Source organism: Dryobates pubescens, chromosome 1, assembly GCF_014839835.1.
Source record: "Dryobates pubescens isolate bDryPub1 chromosome 1, bDryPub1.pri, whole genome shotgun sequence".
Classification (NCBI taxonomy): Eukaryota; Metazoa; Chordata; class Aves; order Piciformes; family Picidae; genus Dryobates; species Dryobates pubescens.
The window spans coordinates 6730110-6753671 of NC_071612.1; the positions used below are offsets into that span (position 1 = coordinate 6730110).

General features: G+C 47.0%; 1 protein-coding gene across 12 annotated transcripts in view; it reads right to left on the minus strand.

Moving 5' to 3' along the window:
• Nucleotides 1-5750: 5750 nt before the first annotated feature.
• Nucleotides 5751-23562, minus strand: part of CADPS (calcium dependent secretion activator) — a 230486-nt gene continuing 212674 nt past the window's right edge. For all 12 annotated transcript variants that reach the window (XM_054160939.1, XM_054161022.1, XM_054161013.1 and 9 more), the window contains 2 exons: nt 7963-8067; nt 5751-6186 (listed from right to left, as the gene is read on the minus strand). In XM_054160939.1, the coding sequence (XP_054016914.1) occupies nt 6007-6186; nt 7963-8067 (285 nt within the window). In that variant the 3' untranslated portion in view covers nt 5751-6006. The remainder of the gene's footprint in view (nt 6187-7962; nt 8068-23562) is intronic.

Sequence of the window (23562 nt, forward strand, 5' to 3'; positions counted from 1 at the left end):
GAGTAGGGGAGCTGCTTAGGCTCTTCCTCATGAAATGCAGAACATTGCAGAACCCACTGAGGATTCTGAGGCTTTTTGAGTAAGGAAGACCTGACTAGGATAACCATTTCTGCCTAGTCCTTTGGCCCTGTAGTCCTTGGATGAGGCTCATGGCCCATGGCTGTGGCCAGTATATGTCAGAGGGACTGGCTTATCTCCTCTTGCTTACACACCTGAGCTGACCAAGGATAGAGCTGTCATGGTGACAAGTAGCTGCCCCTTGGTGCAGGTCATTACTCCAGTCACCACTGGGTTGTGCTGCTGGATGACCCTCCAGGAGCAATGAATATGGCTATGGGACATGTTCTTGTCCTTTGTGTGTCTAGATGAGCTTGGAGGCTGCCATGTTGTCTGCCTCTGATGCACATTGCAAATCAAAACCTGCACTCTTTGCTGTTTTAGCTGGGTAGGAAAAAAACCCTACCCTGTTATCAGAGTTCACCACCTCGTTCAGTTCAAGCCTTTGAGCTATTTTCTTCTTCCACCCTTCCAGTGTGTGTTTCTCCTCTCCAGCTGACGGTCTGGGACAGCCCCCCAAGATCAGCTGCTTGTGGAGCTCTCTCTGCTGAAAGCAGTCCTAAACGGTGTGGCCTTTGTTCCCCCCAGCTGTTGTATCCTCTGAGATCTGCAACAAGTCCTCCTTTTACAGACCCTGTCTTGTCAGTCCCCAATCTGATCTGACCACCTGGTTTGTTTTTGAATCGAGCACTTGAGTCATAACATTTCTGTTTATTTCAACAACTGTATTCCTTGCATAGGAAATGAGCCAAGATGGTCTAAGGCGGGAAGAGCGAAGCATGTCGTGGTTGTAATTGCTTTTGCTCTCCCAATATCAAATTTTACAGTATAATCAAAATCTTATTTTTGTACTACTGGACTCTGTTATTGACTTAATCTTCTTAAGTGCTCCTATTATTCCAGTGATTTCATCGTTGCATGTTGATTTTAATCTTTTGATCTCCATATTAGCTACTGCCTGCAACTAATTTGTTGCTCAGTGTTTTTCTTTGTTTTGACCTGTGAGGCATTTTCCTCATGGCACACAACTCTGCTGGCAGATTGCATATAATCTCTGCACTTTTTTTCTCCCATATTTTGCATAGTTACAACAAATGCAGATTTACAACTTGAAATGGAATATTTATCATTTAGAAAGGCTGAGGAAAATATCACTTCAGGTTTAGCTTAAAAGCCTAAATGTGCTTGGATAAAGGAAATGCCACTGAACAAAGCCCACTGGAGGGAGGTGTCATGCAGGCCTGTTAGTCCAGCAAGGTCTGAATAGGTGGCAACTTCAATGATTGTAACTTATATTATATGCAGTCAGGGATCAAAGAATTTCTGAAAGTGCTGCTAGACCTAAGATGAAGTAGGCTGGGTTTTGAGAATAGCTTAAAGGACTCTCCTAGCTGGACTCAGCTTGATTCAGAGGTGGGTCTGTGAAGTCACAACATGACAGAGCAGGTTCCTGAATGAGCACTGGTGGTGGTAATGCAGGAAGGTGAACTTCACAGGCAAAGTGCAGTGGTGGAAATGTGGCTCAGCCGTCTTTTGCTTGGCCATTAGATGACTGCTTTTCCCCTTGGCACTTGGTGGTTTAACCTGTGCAGATTTACTGGGTGCTTTGTTTGCATTAGCTTTTTCTTTTAAAGCTTACAGAAGTAATTTTTTGCCTTGGGTTTGCTGTGACTTTTTAAAAATGAGCACAGCCCGAGCACTGCCGGAATCATCTTTGCTTTGCTGTGTGCCTGTTTATGCTTCTGAACACAAATTGTCTTCTAATATTTTTGACGTTTTGGTCACTGGAAAGACAGAAAAGCAATTTCTGAGATGCCTATGGGCCAGGAGACGTGCATTACAGCAGAGGGGAAAGAATCTGTTAGTTGCTGAAATATAAAACAAATTGGATGAACAGCTGCTGACACTTGTCAGTCAAATAGTTGATAGCATTTTCAGTCTCCATGCCACATGCTTTAAGTAAGTCTGTCAAAAAAAGGATATTTTCGCTGGACTTCCCTGTAAATACGAGAGAAGTTTTGGCCTGATCTATCATTTAAAATTTTGCTGGCAGAAGAACGAAATTTTCCTCTTTCCCCCAAACTGATTGACATAACTGTACTGGCAGATTCTTCATCTAGGTGCAGTTGTACTGGCAGAAAGTCCTTTGACTGTTGGAGCTTGTTCCATCGCAGCGATGGGTTGAAGCAAAAATCAGCAGCAGACCTTTGCATTCCTTGGCTGGGTTTGCCAGAGTGCTCCTGTTCACCAGCAAGCCTTCTCAGATGCTGTAGCTTTGCTCTGTGGGAGCCTGAGTCCTGTCTGAAGCCCAGTCTGTGGCCAGGATGGCTTTAAATGTGGAGCTGTATTTTTCAGACCAAAACCAAACCGAAGCAAACCGTTTTGGATTAAGCATTTTTGCAGCATTAAGCCAAGGTGGCACTTCCCACTCCTGGTACCATAATGTAGCTCCCACATAGGACAGGGTCGGGCTACCAGCGCTCACATAACCATTTGCAAGGTTAAAGGCAGTGGGGAGCAGGGTACAATATGCTCCTTTGCTCAGACACAGGCTGCAGGCTCTGGAGTGGGAGGTTAATTCCTGCTTTGCAGCACTACTTGTACATGAGCTCTTCTCCCCCCTCACACTGAAGTATGTAACTTGAAGCTCATCATTTGGATGCAAACTCCTTTAAAAGCAGTAAGCTGGCAACTGCTTCCTTGTTTTGAAAGTGTGGTCAAGCCTGACATACCCTCGGGGTTGTTACGGAGTCTCTGAGGTGCTTTACAGGGGGCTGAGGACATGCAAAACGCTGCAGTCACAGGTTACAGGGGCACTGCTGATGACAGAAATTCAGAGGAGGGTGTCCATCACCGCCGTTTCAGGGAGGCACCTATGTGTGTTAGTGATGCAGAGCCAAGGATCATCTCCTGAAGGCTGCGCCCACACTCTTTCATTCAAAAAACTGAGCAGGGCTCACTGTTTTGAAAGGTGGCAGGTGGAAGTGGGCTGTGTTTTTACCCAATAAATATTTCATGTTAAAAAAAAAAGAAAAAAGAAAGAAAAAAAAAAAGTAGGGAGCCATTTCCAGAGCAGAATCAAGCTGTTTCTCCAGCTCTGCTCTGCTCCACTGAGAGTAGAACTACAAATTCAAGACTTCCCTGGTGCTCTTTGCTACCTGATGACCACCCCAGGTAAGGCTTTCTCAGGAACTTCTCTTGGAGCTGTTGCCCATGGGGACAGCTGAAGGAGAGGATGAAGAGGGCATGAGCCAAATATTTGTATGTCTCAAGTAGATTTCCACCACCCAGAAAGAAGGGACCAGGTGATGCTTGCAGCTTGGTTGTTGCTTTGTGTCCGGTGAGACTTTTTTTTGTGTCAGGCAAGTCCTGTGAGGGCTCAAGGGGGCAACTTAAGGCTCCAAGCATAACAGTGTCAAGATCCAGCCAATTTCTGTGTGCTCCCCAGTGACAGACTTGCAGAGGCACCTGGACTGGTTTTAGTAGAACTAGTATGATTTGAGCACTCAACTACTGACTCACTTCCCCTTGGGAGTTGGTGCACAGCTGGAGTATGGGTTAGAAGGGGGAATAGCTTCCAGTGTCAGTAAGCCACGAGGCCACATTTCTGCCCGAGTCCTCAGAGGTGACTTTTCCTGGCACTGCTTCAGTCTACCAGCATCATGGAGCAAGACAAAAAACCAAGAACTGGTCTGCTGGGCTACAGCCAGGGTTCAAAACTCACCTATCCTAGTGCTTCAGATGGCTTACCAACACCTAAGTGGTGTTAAATATGCCTACCACCCACTCCTAAGGTGAGTGCCTGGCTAATGTCCTGGCATACCTAGGCCATGGATTGGTGTTGACTGTGTAGAGTATGGCCATCCAGATGGGGCTGCAGAGCACCTCTAGAGACAGGTGCTAAACTCTGCCATGGAGGAAAGGGACCCAAAAATCCAGCATTGCAGGTAAACCTGCTCCAGGCTCCATAACTATCCCTGCTCCATTTGGGACTCAACAGCCATTTCACAAGCTCTTCCCAGAGGTACCCTCCTCTTATATACCCAGGTTCTTGGGCACTGGAAGATGGTTTAGTTTAATAATCCATTACAGCAGGCAGGTTCATCCAGAGGGGGTATTTTTCCAGCACTTACCTGTCTTTTGTTAGTGGTGGTGTCCTTGTTCCCTGGGGTGGCAACGGTTTGCTGTGTTTGGGGTGCAGGACAGCAGCTCTTCTCCTCTCCTCTCCTCTCCCTCAAATGACCGGAACACAGGCTAGCAGGAGTCATCTCCAGCTTGAAAGGGCTGCTGGGAGGCAGTGACTGCAAAACTTCTCAGAAAACTCCCACTCTAACGAGCTTTCCATCAAACCCACCTGCTTTTAATTTCACCTGGGGGTTTGTCCCGTGCTGCATGCTTTAAGTGGCCTGCATGCTGCTGCAGTTGGGACAAGATAAAATACAAACCGAAGCCTTTTGGTGGAAGGTCAGTGTTGGGCAAGGCTGCCCCAACAAGAAGGGTCGTATCAGAAGAGACCATGAATGAGGTGTGCGGTGACAAATCATAGGACAGAACAGTACAGGTAATGGTGGAAACAATTGCAGAGGTGAGTGCAGAAATGCTCTTGTACCTGAGGGATAGACAGTGTGGTCCCACCCTGACCTCGGGGAGCAAACCAGGAGACCATCTTCTTAATTAATAAACTGTAAAAACACCCATGAGAAAAGAAAATGCCTTTATTCTGAGAGGTGGGGGCTCTTACATCTCAGCTTGTAATATTAGGTTTTTTTTTTCCTAAGGCAGACATAAAAAGACTCCATAATTTATTCTTAGGACATCTGAATAGTTATTTATTGAGAAGCCACAGTTCTCACACTTTTACAACTGTCGGCTTGTATAAGGCAAAAAAAGCAAGATGGATCACTATTGTACACAGAAAGTAAAAGCTCTGGAGGAAGGGGACTGATGGACATGCAGTTACTGGTCAAAATGCAATGTACATGACATATATAAAACCCATTGTGAAACAGAGGACTCGTAAATCATGGGTACAATCTACTGAAATAAATATCCAATCTATCATTATAAACACCTTCTGTATAGTCTAAGATCGTAATTCAAGTCGTCTTTGTACATACGCGGTTATTCCAAAGTCAAAACAGAAAATGTCACACGGAGAGGAGCAAAACCTCAACATAAAACAAGTGCTTTGGACTTGCAATGTGGCATGGTGTCTCCATAATGATAGGATTAATCTGGTGTGGCAATTAGAATGACTAATCCTTTGGGATGTAGCCTCTATGGAGTTAACTGCATATTGAAGGGAAGAGCCTGGTACATTAACAAGGATGCAGGATGATTCAAACGGCTGTCTGGGTTTGTTTGTTTTCTGGCTTTTAAATGAACAGAGAGAACAAAAAATAATCATCATTTGTAATTGTCTCATTCTTCTTTTAAAAACAAAGCTGTGGTGGTGGTGGTGGTGTGGGTTTTGGTTGGTTTTTTTTTTTTTTAATTATTATTATTATTATTATTAATTTTAAGCAGTTGGCATCCACAGAAGAGAAACAAAGAAATGAAAGGACTCGATTCACTCATCTTCACGACAATTTACCATCAATGTATATACAGTACATTAATGAAGCATTGTTTTAAACTTTAATTATAACAGGGACACACCTAGCATGTTCTCTATGTAGTGGTTTGGGTGGTTTGTTTTTTTCCCATTAACAGTATTAAACAATGGTGCTCCATATTGCTTATGAACATATAGATATGAAATCAGGAAACCAATGAATCAAAGAGAGGTGCTAATCTTATTACCACACAGCTAACATGGCATTGTATTGGTAAACTTCTCATGGGCATTTAGAGCTGACAGAAGAGTTCCTAATGTGGCTAACTGAGTTACAGACGAGGTACATGCACGGATACCAGGCAACCCCCAGCCGGCCCTTTGGGCCAGCTTCCCTAGTCGTCCTCTTCATCTTCCTCATCGCTGTCCTTCATGGTGATCCCCTGGAGCCCTCCGCCTTCGCTGACCGACGCCGTGGCCTCCTCTACCGTCAGCCGGTTCCGGATGGTCTCGTAGGTTTTGCTGTTTAAGGTGGAGTCCAGCACGCCTTGCAATCGGAAATCCCGGTACGTTTTCTAAAGTGGGGAGAGGCATGGAGGAAGGAGGAGACAGCACAGAGGTCAGGGCTGATGTTGCCCTCCCTGCTTCATGGCAGGGGTCAGGCCATGCTCCTGCACCCAGGGTTTGAAGCCACTAATGGAAGATGCTGGGAAGCCAAGGTAAATCCTGGCCCCGGGGACACTTTGTGTCATCCTGGGCAGCACAAAGGCTGTAGGGGAGGGCTTCTCTATTGGCCACTGCTTTGCCATGGCAGAGGTCCCTTTAGGGTGCCTTGGGCAACAAATCACATCTCTGTGACTTCAGGGGTGGCCAGGCTGTGTGGCTGTGCTCAGGCTTCAAAGCAGGGCTCTACTGAGGGCTGCTTAGGGAAGCTTTGATCATGGTAGATTGTGGTCTAAACTGAAGCATTAGGTAAGGCTCTGCCCCAACTATCTTCCCTCGTGTCTGCATTCATCCTGCCCTTACTGCCAGTTACTTCTCTTCACACAGCAGAACACTTACCGCCCATAACCACAGACGCTGATTGCACGTTCCTGGAATGCTCCACATTAAACAATCCTATTTACAGTATTGGGATTAAATAAACTAACTCCAGGATACCAGAAAAAATTGTTGATGCATAAACATAAGCACACAGCATGTGTTTCTTAAACCTCTCTTTCTTCACCTAGTTCTGAGACTGGAATTATATTTTCATGGTTAGCTCTATTTCCCTTGTTATTACAATTAATATCTCTCATTTGAATTTGTGTTTAAAAACTTCTCGGCTTTGTGAGATAAGACTCTGGCCTCCTAGTTCATTTATTTCTGATCTGTGCTCTGTGTGGAAACTATTTACTGTTCTGCTATTTCAGAAAGTCCTTGGATGTGTTGTAGCAACTTCTGAGTGTAATATTGGTATAAATAAAGCACAAGGAAGAAAGCTTTCCTTAGCTAGCTGACAAGTAGAAATAATTTGTCTGTGCCTGTTGTTTTCAGTTATGAAAAGCACATTTAATACATTTCAGTTTTAATTTATTCATGCCTTCAATGTGTTCACTGCACACAAGACCATAAACATTATAAAATACTAGACCCAAAAGCATTAGATAGAACCTAAAATGATCAAAAATATATTTACCCCCTTCTGTGATCTTATTATTTCATGTAAACCACTGTGATTTCACACTGAAATAATTATCATTAGTCCAAGGCACGCATGCACACACACACATACACGTGCACTCAAGGAAAAAAAGATGTTACTTTCAGGGTATGTTATCTCACCTTTGTGATCTCTTAGAGTTGATTATATACACCCATTGTAAAAGAAACGACTTCAATTAACTATGAGAACAATCCTCATTTGCATTCTGACGATAATCACAAGCCAGAGCTGGGCTTGAATGTTTCTCCTAAAAGAGTGTTAAAAACTTTTGCTCTATTTAACCCATTTGAAGGCTGGAGTTTATGGGTGTGATCAACATGGCTTGCCACAAAAAGGCTAATTTTGGTGCACATACTGTACAGGTAGGGTGGAACAGCAAGAGATTTCCCCCCCTTTTCCGTGAAAGCAGTGCCTTCATTCTGATTTGCACACCTGCATTTTCCATCTCCGTGCACGTTGAGGTTCTATTAGTCCCTTGCTGTACACCCTATACACAAATGTCTTAAAGAATCTTAATGAATGGCTTAGTTTCTTTGCCAGTGACAGTTCGCCTGAGAGAACATGCCACACACATGCAGGCACACACACGCACACACGCTCCTTCCGACAGCAAGCTGGTGTTGGGAACACAGCAGACGATTACCTTTACTATCCTAATGAGAGTTTTCAGTTGGTAAATGTGAAGCTGCAGGTCCATGCGGTCTGTCAGCCAGGTGCAGACAACATTCATCGAGCTGGTGTACCATTGCTGCAAGAGAGACAGGACTTCTCCAGCACCCACGTTAGGGCTGCGTGCCGTGCCCCGAATAACCAGGGCTGCACCCAGCAGTCAGCACCAACCTTTCCCAATAGCTATCACGTTCATGGGCTGTAACAGACTTAGAGGGGGGCACAGGCACCCTCTGAGACACGAAATTTCCATGCAAGAGCTTTTTAATTTTAATAATAACAACAACAACAAATGTAATAGGAGGGGCAATGGCCACCAGCAATGCCACAAGGTTTTTGCAATTTGATTTTGCCGTTTATGGGATTTGGCAGCAGTGGTGTGTGTTTGGCCCAAGCCATTTTTTAACCCATCCCCCCCCCGGCGAGAGCACAGGCCTGCCTTTAAGTGTCTCAGACCCACACTCAAGCTACTTACCGTCTTGAAATTCAAAGAGAACCAGGCATGGAGTGAGTCTGGTTCTCTGATGGCGAGCAGAGGGGAGGCTGGTGCGGGGCAAGCTTTGGCTGTGGGTGAGGTTGGTGGTGCAAGCACCTGCAGGCACCTGCCCAGGCTGTGCAGGCAGTGCTTTGGTTTCAACCTCACGCTTATGAAAAATGGAAGAGCAGCAACAAAATGAGCTCATTTCAAGCTGCTGAACTCACAGGGCCCCTCCCATGGCTGAAATTTTGCTGCCTGTGAAAAAGGCTTGCAGCTGTGTGGCAGCAGCCTGCCAGCCCCGCAGCGCAGGATGTCTCTGGTGGGCTGTGGATCAGTGCCCTGCTCACGCAGGGCTGGCGTGGCACGTCTGACGCCACACAGACGAGCAGCAAGCCCTGGAGAGAAGGAAAGCAGGGGCTGTGGAGGTGGGGGGATCACAACCCACCCCCAGGCACTGGGTACAACGGCTGGTTACAAAGTGGTCTGCATACAGAAACCCATCATGCCTCTGTGCAGAGTCACACCCTTCTCTTCCAGTCTTTCCCCCCACCCCCTGCCCTGAGATCACAACCTGTATTGCAGACCAGCTGCAATTAATCTAGAACCAGTAGAAAATTACAAGAAATTACTAGACCAGTATATGAAAATCCTGATCAAGCACTGTCCAGGTTGGTCTGAAATGCAGCTTCCTCCCAACTAGCCTAAAACAGTTGAATAAGGCAGCTACTGCGGCCTCCCTCCCACCCTGCAACTGCAGGTGGAGGTCTTTGAGCAGAAATGCCCTCTTCCCTCTAGCTGCTGAAGCTGCTGGTGCAGGAGGTGAATGGACACAACTGAATATACTGTAATTTCACTATTGAGGCTGGTGACTTGTTACCCTCCACCATTCAACATCAGCTGAGAAGCCAGTGCCTGCCTGTGAGCAGAGGGTAGATAGCACTGCTGGACGTGTGGCTCCAACAGGGTTTAGATGGCAGCACTGGGGCCCACAGACACTCCTGTCCCGGGGCACCCACAAGATAGCACAGGGCAAATGAGCTCAAGGTAAACCAGCCCAGCATCACAAGCACATGGGCTCAACACACATGGCTGAACTGAACAGTACTGCACCTGGGAGCTGCTCCCAGAGGTTAGTCATGCTTCACAGGAAGGGGTTCCCCCCTCCTCCTCCCAATTTCAATTAAGATGTTTCTGTACTTCTATTTCTACACAAGCTCTTAATAAAATGGAGGAAATAAAGAGATGTCAGCAAATGGCACATGGTGATCTTCTGTTTGATCCTTTGTAACTTGTAGCAGAGATTCCTGCTGGCCCTTCATCTCCAGGATGGAGGCCTGGCAAGAACCAAGAGCGTGAATGAAACTAATTGAGACAGGCAAGCAGCAGCTCTCTCCATAACAGAAATCAAGCTCAGATACTGTTAGCTGTCACTTGAAGTCCTGGTATCAGATTGGGGTTGAACCATGCACCCTGGTTAGCTGGTGTAGGACTGACCAGCGTAGCAGACATATGAGGGTCTGCTGGATCTTCACACTTTCCAATCCCTCAGACTAGTCTGGGAGATCAGAGCATCCTGGGTGATCCCCAGAGAGCCCCAGGTGCCTGTGGATTCTGGGACAATGACCCAGGACAGTCAGAGGCTGGCTGGGTGGGATGACACAGAGTGACTGCTTGTCACGGGGGGATCTGCCTGGGTTCCCTTGCAATGCTGGGGCCCCATGTGGGCAAAACAGAGCGAAACAGTAAATGTTTTTAATGTCACTTTTCTGCATGCTTACATGTGCCATGCTCTTGGGTGACATTAGCTGTGACCCAGGGCTGTGCTGGCACATGGATGCCCAGATCACCCAACCACCTCCTTCCATCATCTCTTTAAATCAAAACCCACAGAGGAATGAAGCAACCGTATGTTACATACACACGCCCTCTCCCTTCCACTGCTGCCTCTCATGTTCCACAGAACGATCTGCTGCCTGTTTATGGCACCTCTAGACAATATGAGAAGTCCCTGGTGGGGGCAGATCCTGCCATTCCTGTTTGCCCCATGCCACCCACACCTACGTGGATCTGAGAGAGAAATACAATCTCTGCAGGCAGGTTATCGGCAAGGTGACTGCTGCTCTGAGACCTTCAGATTAAGCAACATCAAACATTTTTCAGTGTTTCTGCTGGGCACTCCACCACGCTGGATTCTGGGGAGACACAAACTCCTCTGAGCCCAGTCTGAGTTGTCCCTCTCTCCTCTCGAGCACCAGCTGACAAGGGCTCAGCCAGGCGTACTGCTCGGCTGCATGAAAGGAGCTCTCTCTCTCTCTCTCTCAAAGCTAAGTTACTCCAAAGACTTTCTGCTTTATGAGAAAAAGACAAAGTCTAATTCATTGATCTTGATACACAAAACCGTCACGTCACTTCATAGAGCACACACCAACTGCTGAATTTAAGCCCTGCATATTCATAAAAATAAGTTAGCCCATAAATTAAATGTTCCCTTTAGCTATCACTAGTGTTGATGTGCTATAAGACGCACAAGCCCTCTGATTCATGACTAACCTACCAAAGAAGAAAACATTTGCATATCATTATATTATTAAAAAAACAACAACAAAGCCAAATGCTCTGAAACAGAAACGTGATGGTTTCAGACAAAAGAGCAAAGTGTGGTCCTGTCGGGACACAGGCCGCCTTGCTCCCTCTGGGTGGCTCTGCCACTCCTCAAAGGGCAGCGGGGTGCGTGCTGGGGAGGGCAGGGCTCCTCAGGGCTCCAGTTCCAGCCTTGTGGCTTGTCCCATACACAAGGTGCAGAGCATACAACCTAAATCCCAAACTTTGTGGACTCACCATGAGCTGCAGTACATTTTAGGCACATTGCTGGAGTTCCAGCGCCAGCTAAGCTGTGGTGTGGACACACAGAATCACAGAATGGTGGTGGTTGGAAGGGACCTCTGGAGATCATCTAGTCTGACTCCTCTGCTAAAGCACGTTCAGCTAGAGCAGGTTGCACAGGTTCACACCTAGGTGTTTTTTTTAGTATCTCCAGAGGAGTAGATACATTAAAGTAACTAGTATAAGCATGTTTTCTGATAACTCCTCACACCTGGCTGTAAAGAATGAGTAGACCTCACTGACGCTCCCAGGGCCCTCAACTCCACGTATAACTCACTGCTGCACACATATCACTGATGCTAGCTGGCATCCCTGCCCATCACTCAGAGGACAATGTACACTCAGTCTGAGGACACAAGGAGAGGAATGGCTGTGGAGGCTGCATCCTGGTGGATGCCACACATCCACTGGGATGTCAGCAGGAAAGGAACCAGGGCTCCTGCAGAGGCATGCCACAGGCCCCACTTACCTGCTGCGTGGTGTGACCTGGCTAACAGCAGAGGAAATGCAAGCAGACACTCTTTGGATGCTATCAGAGTGCAGTAACAGCAAATAGATACTGTATTTGCAGGGCCAGGAATTTGATCACTTTTTCAGGTTAGTTTTCCTGTTCCCTTTCTGTCTTTCGCAGTGACCCTCATTGCTGGCTGCTAGCCTGGGTAGATGAGATGGGCCATGGGCTGGCTGGGATGCTCCTGGATGGGCATCAGAGCAGGTGAACCACACCAAGGTGTGGGCTTCCAGGGCTGCCCATCCAACACCCCAGCCAGTCTGACCAGTAAGTTTCCTTGTTCCCACACCACACCTTTTTTTTTCCTTAAAAAATGCAAAAGCATGATCAATAAGTTGCTGAAATAGCAAGTTTGTCTCTGAATACATAAATTGATATGAATAAATCTGCAAGTAACACACTGAGTGTGGCACATTTTATCAAGAGAAAAAAGCCCTGTGCTGGGCTCCTGTGCTTTCCGGGAGGTGGTGTCATTACACATACCCAGGAACATCTGCAAACCCCCGTCTTCTTTGGTGTGAGCTGAATGGAAGCATGACCTCCTGTTCCTTACCATGAACCTTGAGTTCACACTCATATTTTACATGTTACAGGAAGCCACAGCTCACCCCAGGGGTGCTGCAAACAGAATCTCGTAAGCCAGATGCAACACTGCTTCTTAAGGCACCTGAAGGAGCTGTATTCTTCATTCAAAAGCTTACATCCTAGTAGCTTAAGGTCACTTCAGCTTTTGTAAAGAGTGGGACAAAACCAGGAATGCTTATAGGGCTGGGTTGTCAGCAGGGTAGCAGAGGGATTACAAGGAACCTGTGACTCTGCCTCTTTCTGCCTTTACTGGTAGTTTTTTTGTGTGTGAACAAGTGCCATACAACAGATTGAGGCTGGTATAAAGGCCTGGGACTGTGCAAGAGCACCCCGCTGAGCCTCAGCTGTGCTTGCAATTAGCAATAGGCATGAAATGATTATTGTTGTGGTGGCTGATGGCAATCTGAAGTGACAAGTTTTATGGGGGAAGTTGTAGTAGGGATGTTCAGCAAGTTTCAGCAAACCATTAATCGAAGGCTGCAGCACAGTTTAGTCAAAGCTATTTTATGTCATTCCAAAGGTCTCACAAGGATGCTGAAAGAATATTTTTCTGCTCTCAGTGCCTTGGAATGGAGTTTTTCTAGGTCAGGGATTCTTTACTGCCCTATTTAGTGTCAAAAATACCCATTTGCCTCAAATTAGCAGAAGGCTTGTAGTTAAGGGCTAGAGATTAGGCATACAAAATTACTCAGCAGGTGACTGCTGGGTGGATTTGGGGGTTGAGAAGTCTTTAAAACTGACTACAAGACATTATATACTTCTGACAAAAGAACATAGTAATCCTACCTGCTTGCTTTAACCACTGTTGTTTGTCTATTATTATGTGCTTTAATGCTCATAAGAGCAAAACTACTGGTGATACTACTCAATTACCATAGTAACTCTCCCCTATGACCTCTCATTTCAGTACTCGCTTTCCAACCAGAACCAATCCAAGCAGGGCAAATCTATTTAAAACTGTGACACACACTGCAGAAGGAGGCTCGGGACGCCGGCTGGCTCCCTCTCTTTGTCCAGGACACGGACTTGCTTTGAAAAGCTGAAAGGCAGCTTTGAAATGAACCCTTGAATTCAAGGTGTTTCAAAGGTTGGGTGGCTGTCTCTGCAGCATGGCTGAGCCAGCCAGCATGGAGTGAGGGGACCATAGAGGTGGGAAGGGTGAGGGGAATGGGCTGTGAGTCTCAGTTCCTGAAGGAAACTGAGCCTGCTGTCAGTATCAGCTCTCTCTCAGAGCGACTCAATCAGCCAGGAGGAAAGAAAAATTAAAAAATTACCGACTCTTTGTATCTGCTCTTTGTGTCCCCATCCAATGGGCCAGAAGCTCAGCTGGTGGAAAACACAGTGGGGCTGTGCTGATTTACAACTGCTGACAGTACGTGACAGCTGACGGGGCCATGTCCATCACCATCCTGGGCAGCTCCAAGACCAAATTGGGTATTCGGCGTTGTCACATGCGTTCACAGCAGCCACCTCCCCTTGGCAGGTGTCATCTCCACAGGGAAGGTAGGGATGCAGCCACGGCACCTCAGGACCATGCTTTGTGGGCACCAGCTCTGCGCGCACAGCTGCCGGTGTTGTGTGAAGCCTTGCTCAGTGAATGGGAGCAGGAGAGCCTCTGGTAAAGTCTGCCTGTCCCAGGGACTGTGCTCCTGTGTTTGCTCGTGACACACCCTGCACACATGAAGCTGGCTGAGGCCTCCAGCCCAAAGCCCAGGCTGCTGGATGGCAGTCGTGGAAGGCTCATTCTTGTCCCTCCAATCTTCTGTGGCCACGAAAGTGTTCCTCTCCACCTTCCCTCAACGTTTCTCTTGCTGTTGATCTCAAACAGTCATTGGTAAAGACACTAAGCAAGAAGCACAGAGCCTTATGGTCAGTGCAGATTCCTAATCTTTTGTTTCCCTGCAAGCCTGAACACACATGGCAGCATCCATGATCCCAGTTTGAAAGCCTTCTCTGAAGGCCAGCTCAGCTGGAATACTGATACGGATGAGAGTAGTGGTGAGATGAAGCATGCCTCTTGCCCTGTTTCCAGTCAGCGTTACTAAGGTCTTGGCTGGGCTGCCAGACCTGAGCCCTGGCTATTCCTCACACTGCTTTTTAGGGTTGCTGCAGAAGATATGACATCTCCCAGCCAGGAGAGTGGGAGAAAAGCAGGAAGAGGGCCTTGGTGACACCGAAGCATCTAAAATTCTTAAGATATATAGCATTGGCCCCTGAGGAGAACATGGCATAGCCAAAGTGGGCTGAGTCATCATCCCTCAGGTGCAGGTCCAGTCCTCAGCGTTGATGAGGAAGTGGGGATGGACTGTCTGCCACACAATGAAGGAGGCACATCCTTCCCACACAAGTGTATGTTTCCTGGATGGCAAAGAGAGACCTGCCCATGCAGCAATCTCCATACCACGCGTTCATCAATTTTCCTTCCCACTACACAACAAAATCCAACTTCTGTGCCGAGTATCACTCCACAGTGCCTTTCTTATAGGCTTCCCTTCCCCTGCCATTTGCCACGGGTCCAGAAGAGCCATCCAAAGGCAGATCAGCGCTGTGGGCTACAAACCCTTCTCCTCTGCTGCAGAGGGCTAAACCTGCAGTGAGGTCAGTGGCTCAGCCCCCCAGGCAAAGAGCATCTGGCTCGGTTGCATCCCAGCCGTGGCCACGGGTGGCATCAACAATAACCCAGCGACTCCCGATTTACACCTGCCGAGGATTTGGTCCATTCCCCCAAGCCTGGCCTGGCAGAGGCCAAGGCTCAGGGAAGCGAGTACTGCGCCTGGACGCAGCGAAATTGCTGTGACACTGCCCACGGTACAGAAACGAAGTTTAGCGGTCGTGTACCTAAGAGCACAGAGCTAATCAGAAAATAAGCAATGAGTTAATATCACAGGCATTGATCAGCTAGTCTTACAATTAATGCTTCCAATAAAAAAAAAAAAAGGCAAAAAAAAAAAGCTCCCCCTTTTTATTCAACAGAATAAGAAATTAAACACTTGTGGGCTCATTCTAAAGAATGAATGAAATTGAATAAGCTACCTAGCACTTGAGATTCCCAGCGAGTGCTTGAATAGAGCAAACCTCCTGAGTTGAATGGATTGCCTTTTGGGACCAATTTGTCTCTTTTCACTCTTTATTCCTCCTTTTTTGCTGACAGATGTACAAAGGCGGAACTGCGCTGTGCAGCTTAGCTACATGCACCCACAGCAGCTGTCACTTTTGTCGAGCAAGTTAATCAAGCAAATGCCACCATATCCCACTTTCTATAAGGAACAACATGTTATAGACAGTAGTCTTGGGAGACAGGGAGGGAGGGAGAGAGACTTTATTTTAACTTTGAGTAGCTGGTATTTTTTTTTTTTTTTCCCCCCTCTGTGTGTAAAAAAAAAAAAAAAAAAAGGCAAGGCAGGAAAGGGGGATAAAAAAAGGCAGCCAAACCCAGTAGCACAAGCTGACACTTTTGTTTTCCAGTAGAACAAATATTTAATATGAATTTAACTCTAATTTGTACTAGAGAGAGAGAGAGAGAGAGCGAGCGCGCTGTCCGGTTTTAATTAAATTTAAGGGACTTAGGAGAACCCAGTTGAAAAAGAAATGGAAGCTTTTTGTTTGCATTAGCGCTTGTTGATAATAATATATTGATTGTCAATTGCTAAGCCCCAAAGATTAGTGTAGTAAATACTATTATCTGAATGCCACAAGTGAAGTGCTAGCTTCCCGTCCCTGCTTTTCCCTTTGTGAGGCAGTTTGAATCACTGGTTGTTATTTATACATTTTCTTTGATAAAACCAACTTGTGTGGCTGATTTCCCCCCCCCCAACCCCCCCCCCCCCCTTTTTTTCCCCCCCTTAAACCCTGCCTCATTAAGTGCATAATAGCATTTACGTGTGGGGCTTTCTGCTTTTTAGCCTTTCAAGCTTAAGCTTATATTCCTCTCTCACAACCATGTTTCAAAACTTGGGATGTTCACAAACAATTGGATACACACCAATATTGTATATATCAGATGTTCTCCTGCTATTGCCAACGACTAGGAAATAACAGAACATTATCTGCAAAGAGTAAATAAATAGTTACCGTCCTGCTACGCTGCCGCACACCAGCTAATGACACCGCCCGATCATTAGGTAGCTTTTCTGCTGCATATAATTCTTTTCTTTTTTCTTCTGTTGCACATAATTCATTTTAAGTACAGAGACTCTCGTTAGGTATGCAAAAGTAGACATCAAAGTGGGGCTTTTGGTGCAGCCCTAAGGAGCACGCAACGGCGAAGCACTGTGAGGGCTGCCAGGCAGCCCTTGGTTTGCGACGAGAAAGGTGCTTTACCCCAGACTCACACACTTAGGAAAAGTATCTTCTTTTGCAGAGAAGAAATGTTAAGTTTGGGTAACAGATTGCATTGTGCTAATTTAACTTCTCCATAGGGTCTTTGGCTTGGTATGTTCAGAAACAGAGCACAAAGAGCAAAACTGTTTGGGGTACATGAGCCCTTTGCCAAATCCTGGACTCTACACTTGCACGAACAAACCTTCCACCATTCCTCCCTGGCAGGGCTCTGCCTACACCTGGGCTGGCAGTCCTCGCAAGAGGTAACATGACCGTCATTTTCTGACCAAAACCTCTCCATGGAAGTCCACATTAAATTCTAGAGATTCAGTAAAGTGCTAAAAATTGAACAAAAAATCCCCTGAAATCTCAGGGTTGTTGTTTTTTTTCTCCCCTTCATTTTTTTCCCCTCTTAAATTTTACTGCTTCATTCTGTCAAAGCCTTGTGTATCTGTTTGGAGTCTCCCAGGTCACACTCACACTGAGCGACTACTGACATAAGTGGCTGTACTGTATTTACCCTGGGATTTTTTTCTGAATCACTATAATTCTCTCACTGCCAGTCCCCACAGTGTATTCAACATCCAGCCCAGCGCTGCGATTTCTGGATGCCTTTTGTTCTACTTTATATTCCTTAACCACAAAATTTCATTCACATCGACATCGTAGCTATACAAGGAAGTGACAAAGTCAGAGGGGCTCGATATTAAAATAATTTGTATTATTATTTAATAAAGTCACAGTCCCAGCATTGCATAATGGGGTTAAGCCGCTAGCCAGAGCAACTCATCATCTGTCTAGGATGCAAATGGCAGCACCGAATTACATTATCTTTCTTTTTTTTTCCCTTTTCTCCCCCCTCTACTTCCCTTCACAAAAATTATCCACAAATAAAAAACTTTGAGTCGCCTAAGAGCTCTGGCTTCAGACAGGGAAGAGAATTCCGACGGAAAGGCGAGGCGCAGAGCGGGGCGCGGTGCAGCACCGCCTGGTTTTTGCAGTACATATGGCACCTGAGATCACCCACTGCTCGGGGAGCTCGGCAACGGGGCGCGCTCAGCCTGCCGCCTCACCCTTAATTGGCTTGAAGTTGGCCCCGCCGGGGCTCGGCGGGTCGGTGCCACGGGTGTTAATGGGAGGCAGGCGTGGGACTCCTTATGGTGGGATTGTACAAATTTCCTGCTTGCCAAAGGGCCACAGCTCACCCTGCATGCTCCTCGCTGCAAATTTCTCTCTCCACTCTTAACCCCAAATAATTTTATTCCTCTTTGTGCAGGCAAAGAGGGATCAATGTCTTGGGCAAATAAATGTGCCTAAGCAGATCATCTCTAGCAGTCCCTGCTTTCAGTGCTGCACAAAACCAGGTAACACCTACATGTGTTTTGTGCAGCTGTGACTCCACGCGCCACGGTGGGTGCAGGTTTGTTTACTCCGCTCGTCAGTGGCTTTGCAGGCAATCTGTGCATTCTCATCACACGAGTAAAGCTTTCCCATGGCAGGTACACAGCCAGCCAGAGCCAGAAAGGGACCTGCAAGTGGTACTGCACCTTGACCAGAGGAGGAACAACTCTAATGCTGTGGATGTAATGGCTTGTACCTGTGTGGGCATTCACAAGCAGGGTGGCCTACGCTGCTTGTCAGACACCAACATCTCTGCCCAGGCTACAGCCACATACTCCCATCCCTGGAAGAGGGGAGGGCACAGAGCCACAGGCCAGGACATTAATGCCCTAAACTTTCTCACCTGGGGTGGATCTCACTAGAAAGCTACTGTAACGCTGGCTCAGTTGGTGGAAGTGGTGGCCAGTGGTCAGAATGATCCAGGAAGGAAGCTCAGTGACACTGGTTCTGACAGCACCTCTAATCTCTTACACGCTATGTCCTCAAGCCAGGTACACTCTGTGCCTAAGCAAAGGCAGGTATTGCAGGTTTGCAGGCTCGGAGCCTCAGTGGATGTCTTGTTTCCTCTCTGAAACAGGACAGCCCCAGTCCTTGGGCACTGCATTATGCATCTGCAAAAGATGCTGCCTTTCAGGCAGCCTGTCCTGGCTATGTGCATCCCTGAGCTGGAACACTCTGCCATTACGTGATGCACTGGCACACAGCATCCCACGTACCCGCACGCAGGGGACTGAGCTCTGGAGAGAGCCCTGGGCACACTGTCTGGTTGGTTCTGGGTGCTGGGCCTTCTCTCCACTTGCACAGTACTTGTTCAAAACTGTCAAATAAATCCCCCCAAACCTGCTGCTTTGCAGACCTTGGTTTTTGTCAATAAAAGAGCTTCTGCATGAAAAATTACAAAGGCACACACACACCCCCAACCCAATTCTGTATGGATGCTCGTTCTCAGATACTTTTTTTAACCTATAAAATATTCTCTGCTTATTTCTGTTTTTCAAAAAAAGAAAATAAGTTGACATGTTAAAATCTGAGTTTCTATATAAAGTGGGTTAGTAAAATACAACATCCACACAGAGTGCTGCTTTTTTCCTGTTCCAGTTCCAGTACCCTGTTAGAGCAAAGCAGCGATGGTACAACTGGATGCTAATTTGCTCAAGAAGGTGCAATACAGTAATGCATGCTATGGAATACTTGCATCATACTCATTATGGAGATTAATTGAAAGCTGTCACAAAGTGGGATGTGGTAGACTGTAGCTGGCTCTCCTATAGCCAGCAAATTAAAATAAAGCAGTAAGAGGCAGCCCAGCGATCTCAGTCCTATGAGTTTTGTGAGTGCAAGAAGGAACAGCATCCCTGGTATCATTGCTGGGGTTACACACTGGAGAAAACACACTCCCTGCCTGAGTCCTGCTAAGCATATTTGAATGCTGATATCATACATCCAGGGTTAGGTTTAAAGGAGCACCAGGAAAGGAAAGAGCTGCAGATCAAGAGAAACGAAGTGACCTGGGACAGCTAATCTGGCATGCACCGCTGGCTGGCGCAGGCAATGGCAGTGATTGTGTGGGGTTGGGTTGCAGGGGAAGAAAAGGAAAAGGGGGATTGGAGGCGCTGCTGGAAATCAGACAATTCCTCATTGTCCATGCAGGGGCCGTTGGTCACCCCTGCGTGCACCGTGAGTTTCTTTGGGCAAAGGCCCGGAGGGAGGGAGCAAAGCTGCCAGCAGCGAGGGGCTCGGCCCCGCACATCTGTGTGCACCAGCACAGCCCGGCCCTTCCCACGCTCCTCACACCCCCAGGCTCAGCTGGCACCCGCCTGGGTCAGGGCTCACAGGGAATGCCAGCACCTTCAGTGTCTCCTTCCTCACAACCCACAAGGTTGGAGCTTCAATTAGCTAAGGCCTCTTAAATGAAGCTGGAAGGCAGCTTCAGCTCAGAGCATGCTCTGCGTCTTGTACACAGTCATAAATGTGTATGGGCAGCTCCCCATCAGGGAGCAGAGAGGCTGCTCAGAAAAAGGCTCTCTCTGGGTCAAGGATGCCTTGCTGCCTGCAATAGAGCATGATTGTACCCCTTCCCCAAAGCCTAGCTTGGCTACTCACATCTTTTGGGAAATAAATGATCTTTCACTTAGTGCTGGCTCTAAAACAAAGATCCCCAATGCTCAAAAGCACTGTGTGGATGATGGTAGCAAGCCTGTGCTGACCTTAACGTAACAGAGCAATCAGTCTGCTTTCTTAGGATGATTAATAGAAAATCTCCTCTGGAAAAGAAATCAAATTAACTGTCTTCAACCAAATGTCTACTGGAACATGAAAAGCTGTTCTGATAAAGACATTTAGGAGGGGGGGGAAAAAAACCTTACAAGCACGTAAAATCCAGTGACAGAGCTAGGACTTATTTTATTAAGACTCTCCCTAAAATAAATTAAATGGAGCCTACTTAAATGAGCACTTCAGGAAAGAAGCCTGGCTAAGGGGAATACAGGAAAGGCAGAAGGCCACATGCGAGTCCATGCTTGCTGCCACAGGAAGCTCATGTATAGGAGTATAAAAGGATGAGGTTTGGCTCTGAGGAGGGGTGTTGGTGCTGAGCTCCTCTCTCCAACTCCTGTGTGGCTCCAAGAGGGCATGTGGGAAGGAAAAGAGGTTGCAGAAGGACAATGCACACTGTGCTCTGTCAGAACAAAGAGAATTTGTCCCTTTCTAGAAGATATATGAACCATTGCCACTGCAATTTAATTTTCCTCCCTGCAAAGGTCCCTGTAGTCGACTCCAGACACAGGTCTGAATTATTCTGAGCCAACCAAGGGCTGCAGCAGCCTCTGCAGCAAAAGCTGCACTGGTCTGGCTCCTCCAAAGATGCATGGAGAGAAAAAAAGCAAGCTGCACTTGCTTGGGATCAATCTGCCTAATTGTCTTCATTTCACAACTCACCCAGGAAGGGGGAGAGAGGGGAAAGAAGAGGAAAAAAAAAAAGGCAAAAAACAAGGCAGAAGAAATAGCTCAGTGGAGGCCACATCAAGATGGGAGTGGGAGAGAGTTAGTGCCCTAATGAGCAGTCTAGCTGCGTAGGAGGGGAAACAGGTTGTTGTCTGTCTAAGAGAAAGCGGTGAGTGCGGCTTCAGGCAGATATTAGAAGGGAGCCCGGCGTGCAGTCTGATATCCGTTCTTCCCCTGATCCTGCAACCCGTCCTCCTGTGAGTAATTCTAACTCACAGTGAGTAGCTCCACTGACTCACGACCAGGCTTTTGGGTTCAAGGAGGGGAAGAAGAAGGGAGGGTGAGAAGGGTTCTCTTTTGGCATTTGATTGTGCCATGCGAGGCTCACACTCTAAGAAGAAATGCCATGATCCTGTAAGCATGCCTTGAAGGAGCTGCCAAAATTCAAGTGGGTAACTGAAGGCAAAAGCTTCGATGTTAAGAATAAGCTAATGCCCAAGTGCCTGCAGAGGACTTGCTGAATTAACTGACCTAGCTGTCCATCTGCTTTTTAAAATTTTTCCATATACTCTGGAGTGGTATCAGGCTCCAAACCAGTAGGCACTGAAGGACATGTCTGTGGATCCTCCAGTAAACCAGTGAGAAGTTCTCAGCCAGGTTCCTGGAAGTTTATATAAAGATTTTGCTGAAGACAGAGCCTTGTGCAGTGCCCTGCATCCTTATTACTCACTATCCTGATTATTCACAAGTCAGTTCAGGAATAGAATAGAATAGAATTAACCAGGTTGGAAGAGACCTTCGAGATCATCATGTCCAACCTATCATCCGACACCACCTAATCAACTAAACCATGCAACCAAGCATCCTGTCAAGCCTCGCCCTGAACACCCCCAGCGACGGCGACCCCACCACCTCCTCAGACAGCCCATTCCAGTGGGCAATCACTCTCTCAGTTACCAGGAAGAGCAGCCACCTTGGGAAATACCAGGACAGTCCTGAGCTGTGACCTCAGGCCCAGCACTCCTGCTGGGCTCCCAGCTGGGGAAAGGAAACAAAAATCCACCAGCTGCAACATCAGCCTTGGGATATATCCCTGAGGCTTCCTAAAAACCCAGCCAAGCTGAGCCTGAGGGACAGGACCTGCCACTAGAACTCCAACCAAGGACCTGAGCCTTCCCGAAGGCAAGCTGGCTTGTGCCGGTTCCTCTAACACTCGAGCCATGGCTTTTCCTTTGCTGCTCAGAGAGGACCTGGAGTGCTGTCCCTCTGCACTGAGAATGGTGCAGAGCAGAGCAAACCCCCAGCGTCCCTCACTGCTCTCCTGCTATGCCTGCCTGAACCCCATTGACCCCACCCTGCTGTAAAGACGAAAAGAAACAACCGCCCCTGTCTTGCAGAGCTGAACGGGCTCGCTCGCTTTCTCGTTTCAGGAGAAAATACTCCGTCTGGTATCCCGGCTGTGACACAGACCTTCGAGGAAGCCGAACATACACAGTGACAGTGAAGTGGTAAAATTGCCTTCTGCAAAAGCACGGTGACTGCTGCCACCTCAGCGGGCTGTATCACTGCGTGATTAAGTTCTTACCAGACTTTTTGGTAAAGGCAACCTTCCTGATCTGATAACTGCCAAGGACAAGCCAAATACGCAGGGTCAATCTATGCCCGTTTAATCCCCAGAAGGCAGATTAAGTGTATAATTGACCCATATAATCCATGTATCATCTCCAGTGAAATGTTTTCTATGTCCGGTTTAGGCAGACATGAGGCCCATAAGAAAGCGATCAGAGGCAGTATTACCACTGCAGTGGATTTCATCAAAGTTAGAGATGGCTTTTTAATCACTGATCTCAGAGACTGCTAGATTTAAGCAGATGAACTAGCACTAAGCACATCTGTTTTAATCCTTATCTTCTACTCAGGCTGGTGTCTTCAAGAAGTACACGGAGGAAAAAAATAAATTAATTTCTTTTTTTTGTTTTTTAGGTCCTTGCAATCTTAGGAGCTTCTCTTGGTGTTTTGATCTCTCATATCAAAAGCATGTTTTTGTTTTTGGTAAGATATTGAATTAATCATCAGAGAGAAAAATGCCATCTGCGCTATTTAGGGACTGCATCAGGATGTTGGAGTTCGCAGGATCTCGGGGAGCTCACTCCACGTCGAGTAGCCTTTTGTGTACGTGCTACTCGCCCGTGGCTGGGGAGGAGGTATTCTCACTATGTTTCACATTAGTGTTTACCAATTTATGAGGAAGAAAGGTTGGCATTCACACTATCTACTAGTCAATCATAGACTTTCTGGATCACATATGTTGTGATGGGTTGAAACCTATACTGTGAGTATCTAAGGATGCGTGTAAAGATACGCACGGCTATAAATAAACTTCCACTAAAGGGCAGAGCCCTTAGCAGTAAACTCTCACTGGCTTCAGGCAAAATTGCAGATGTATAAACTCT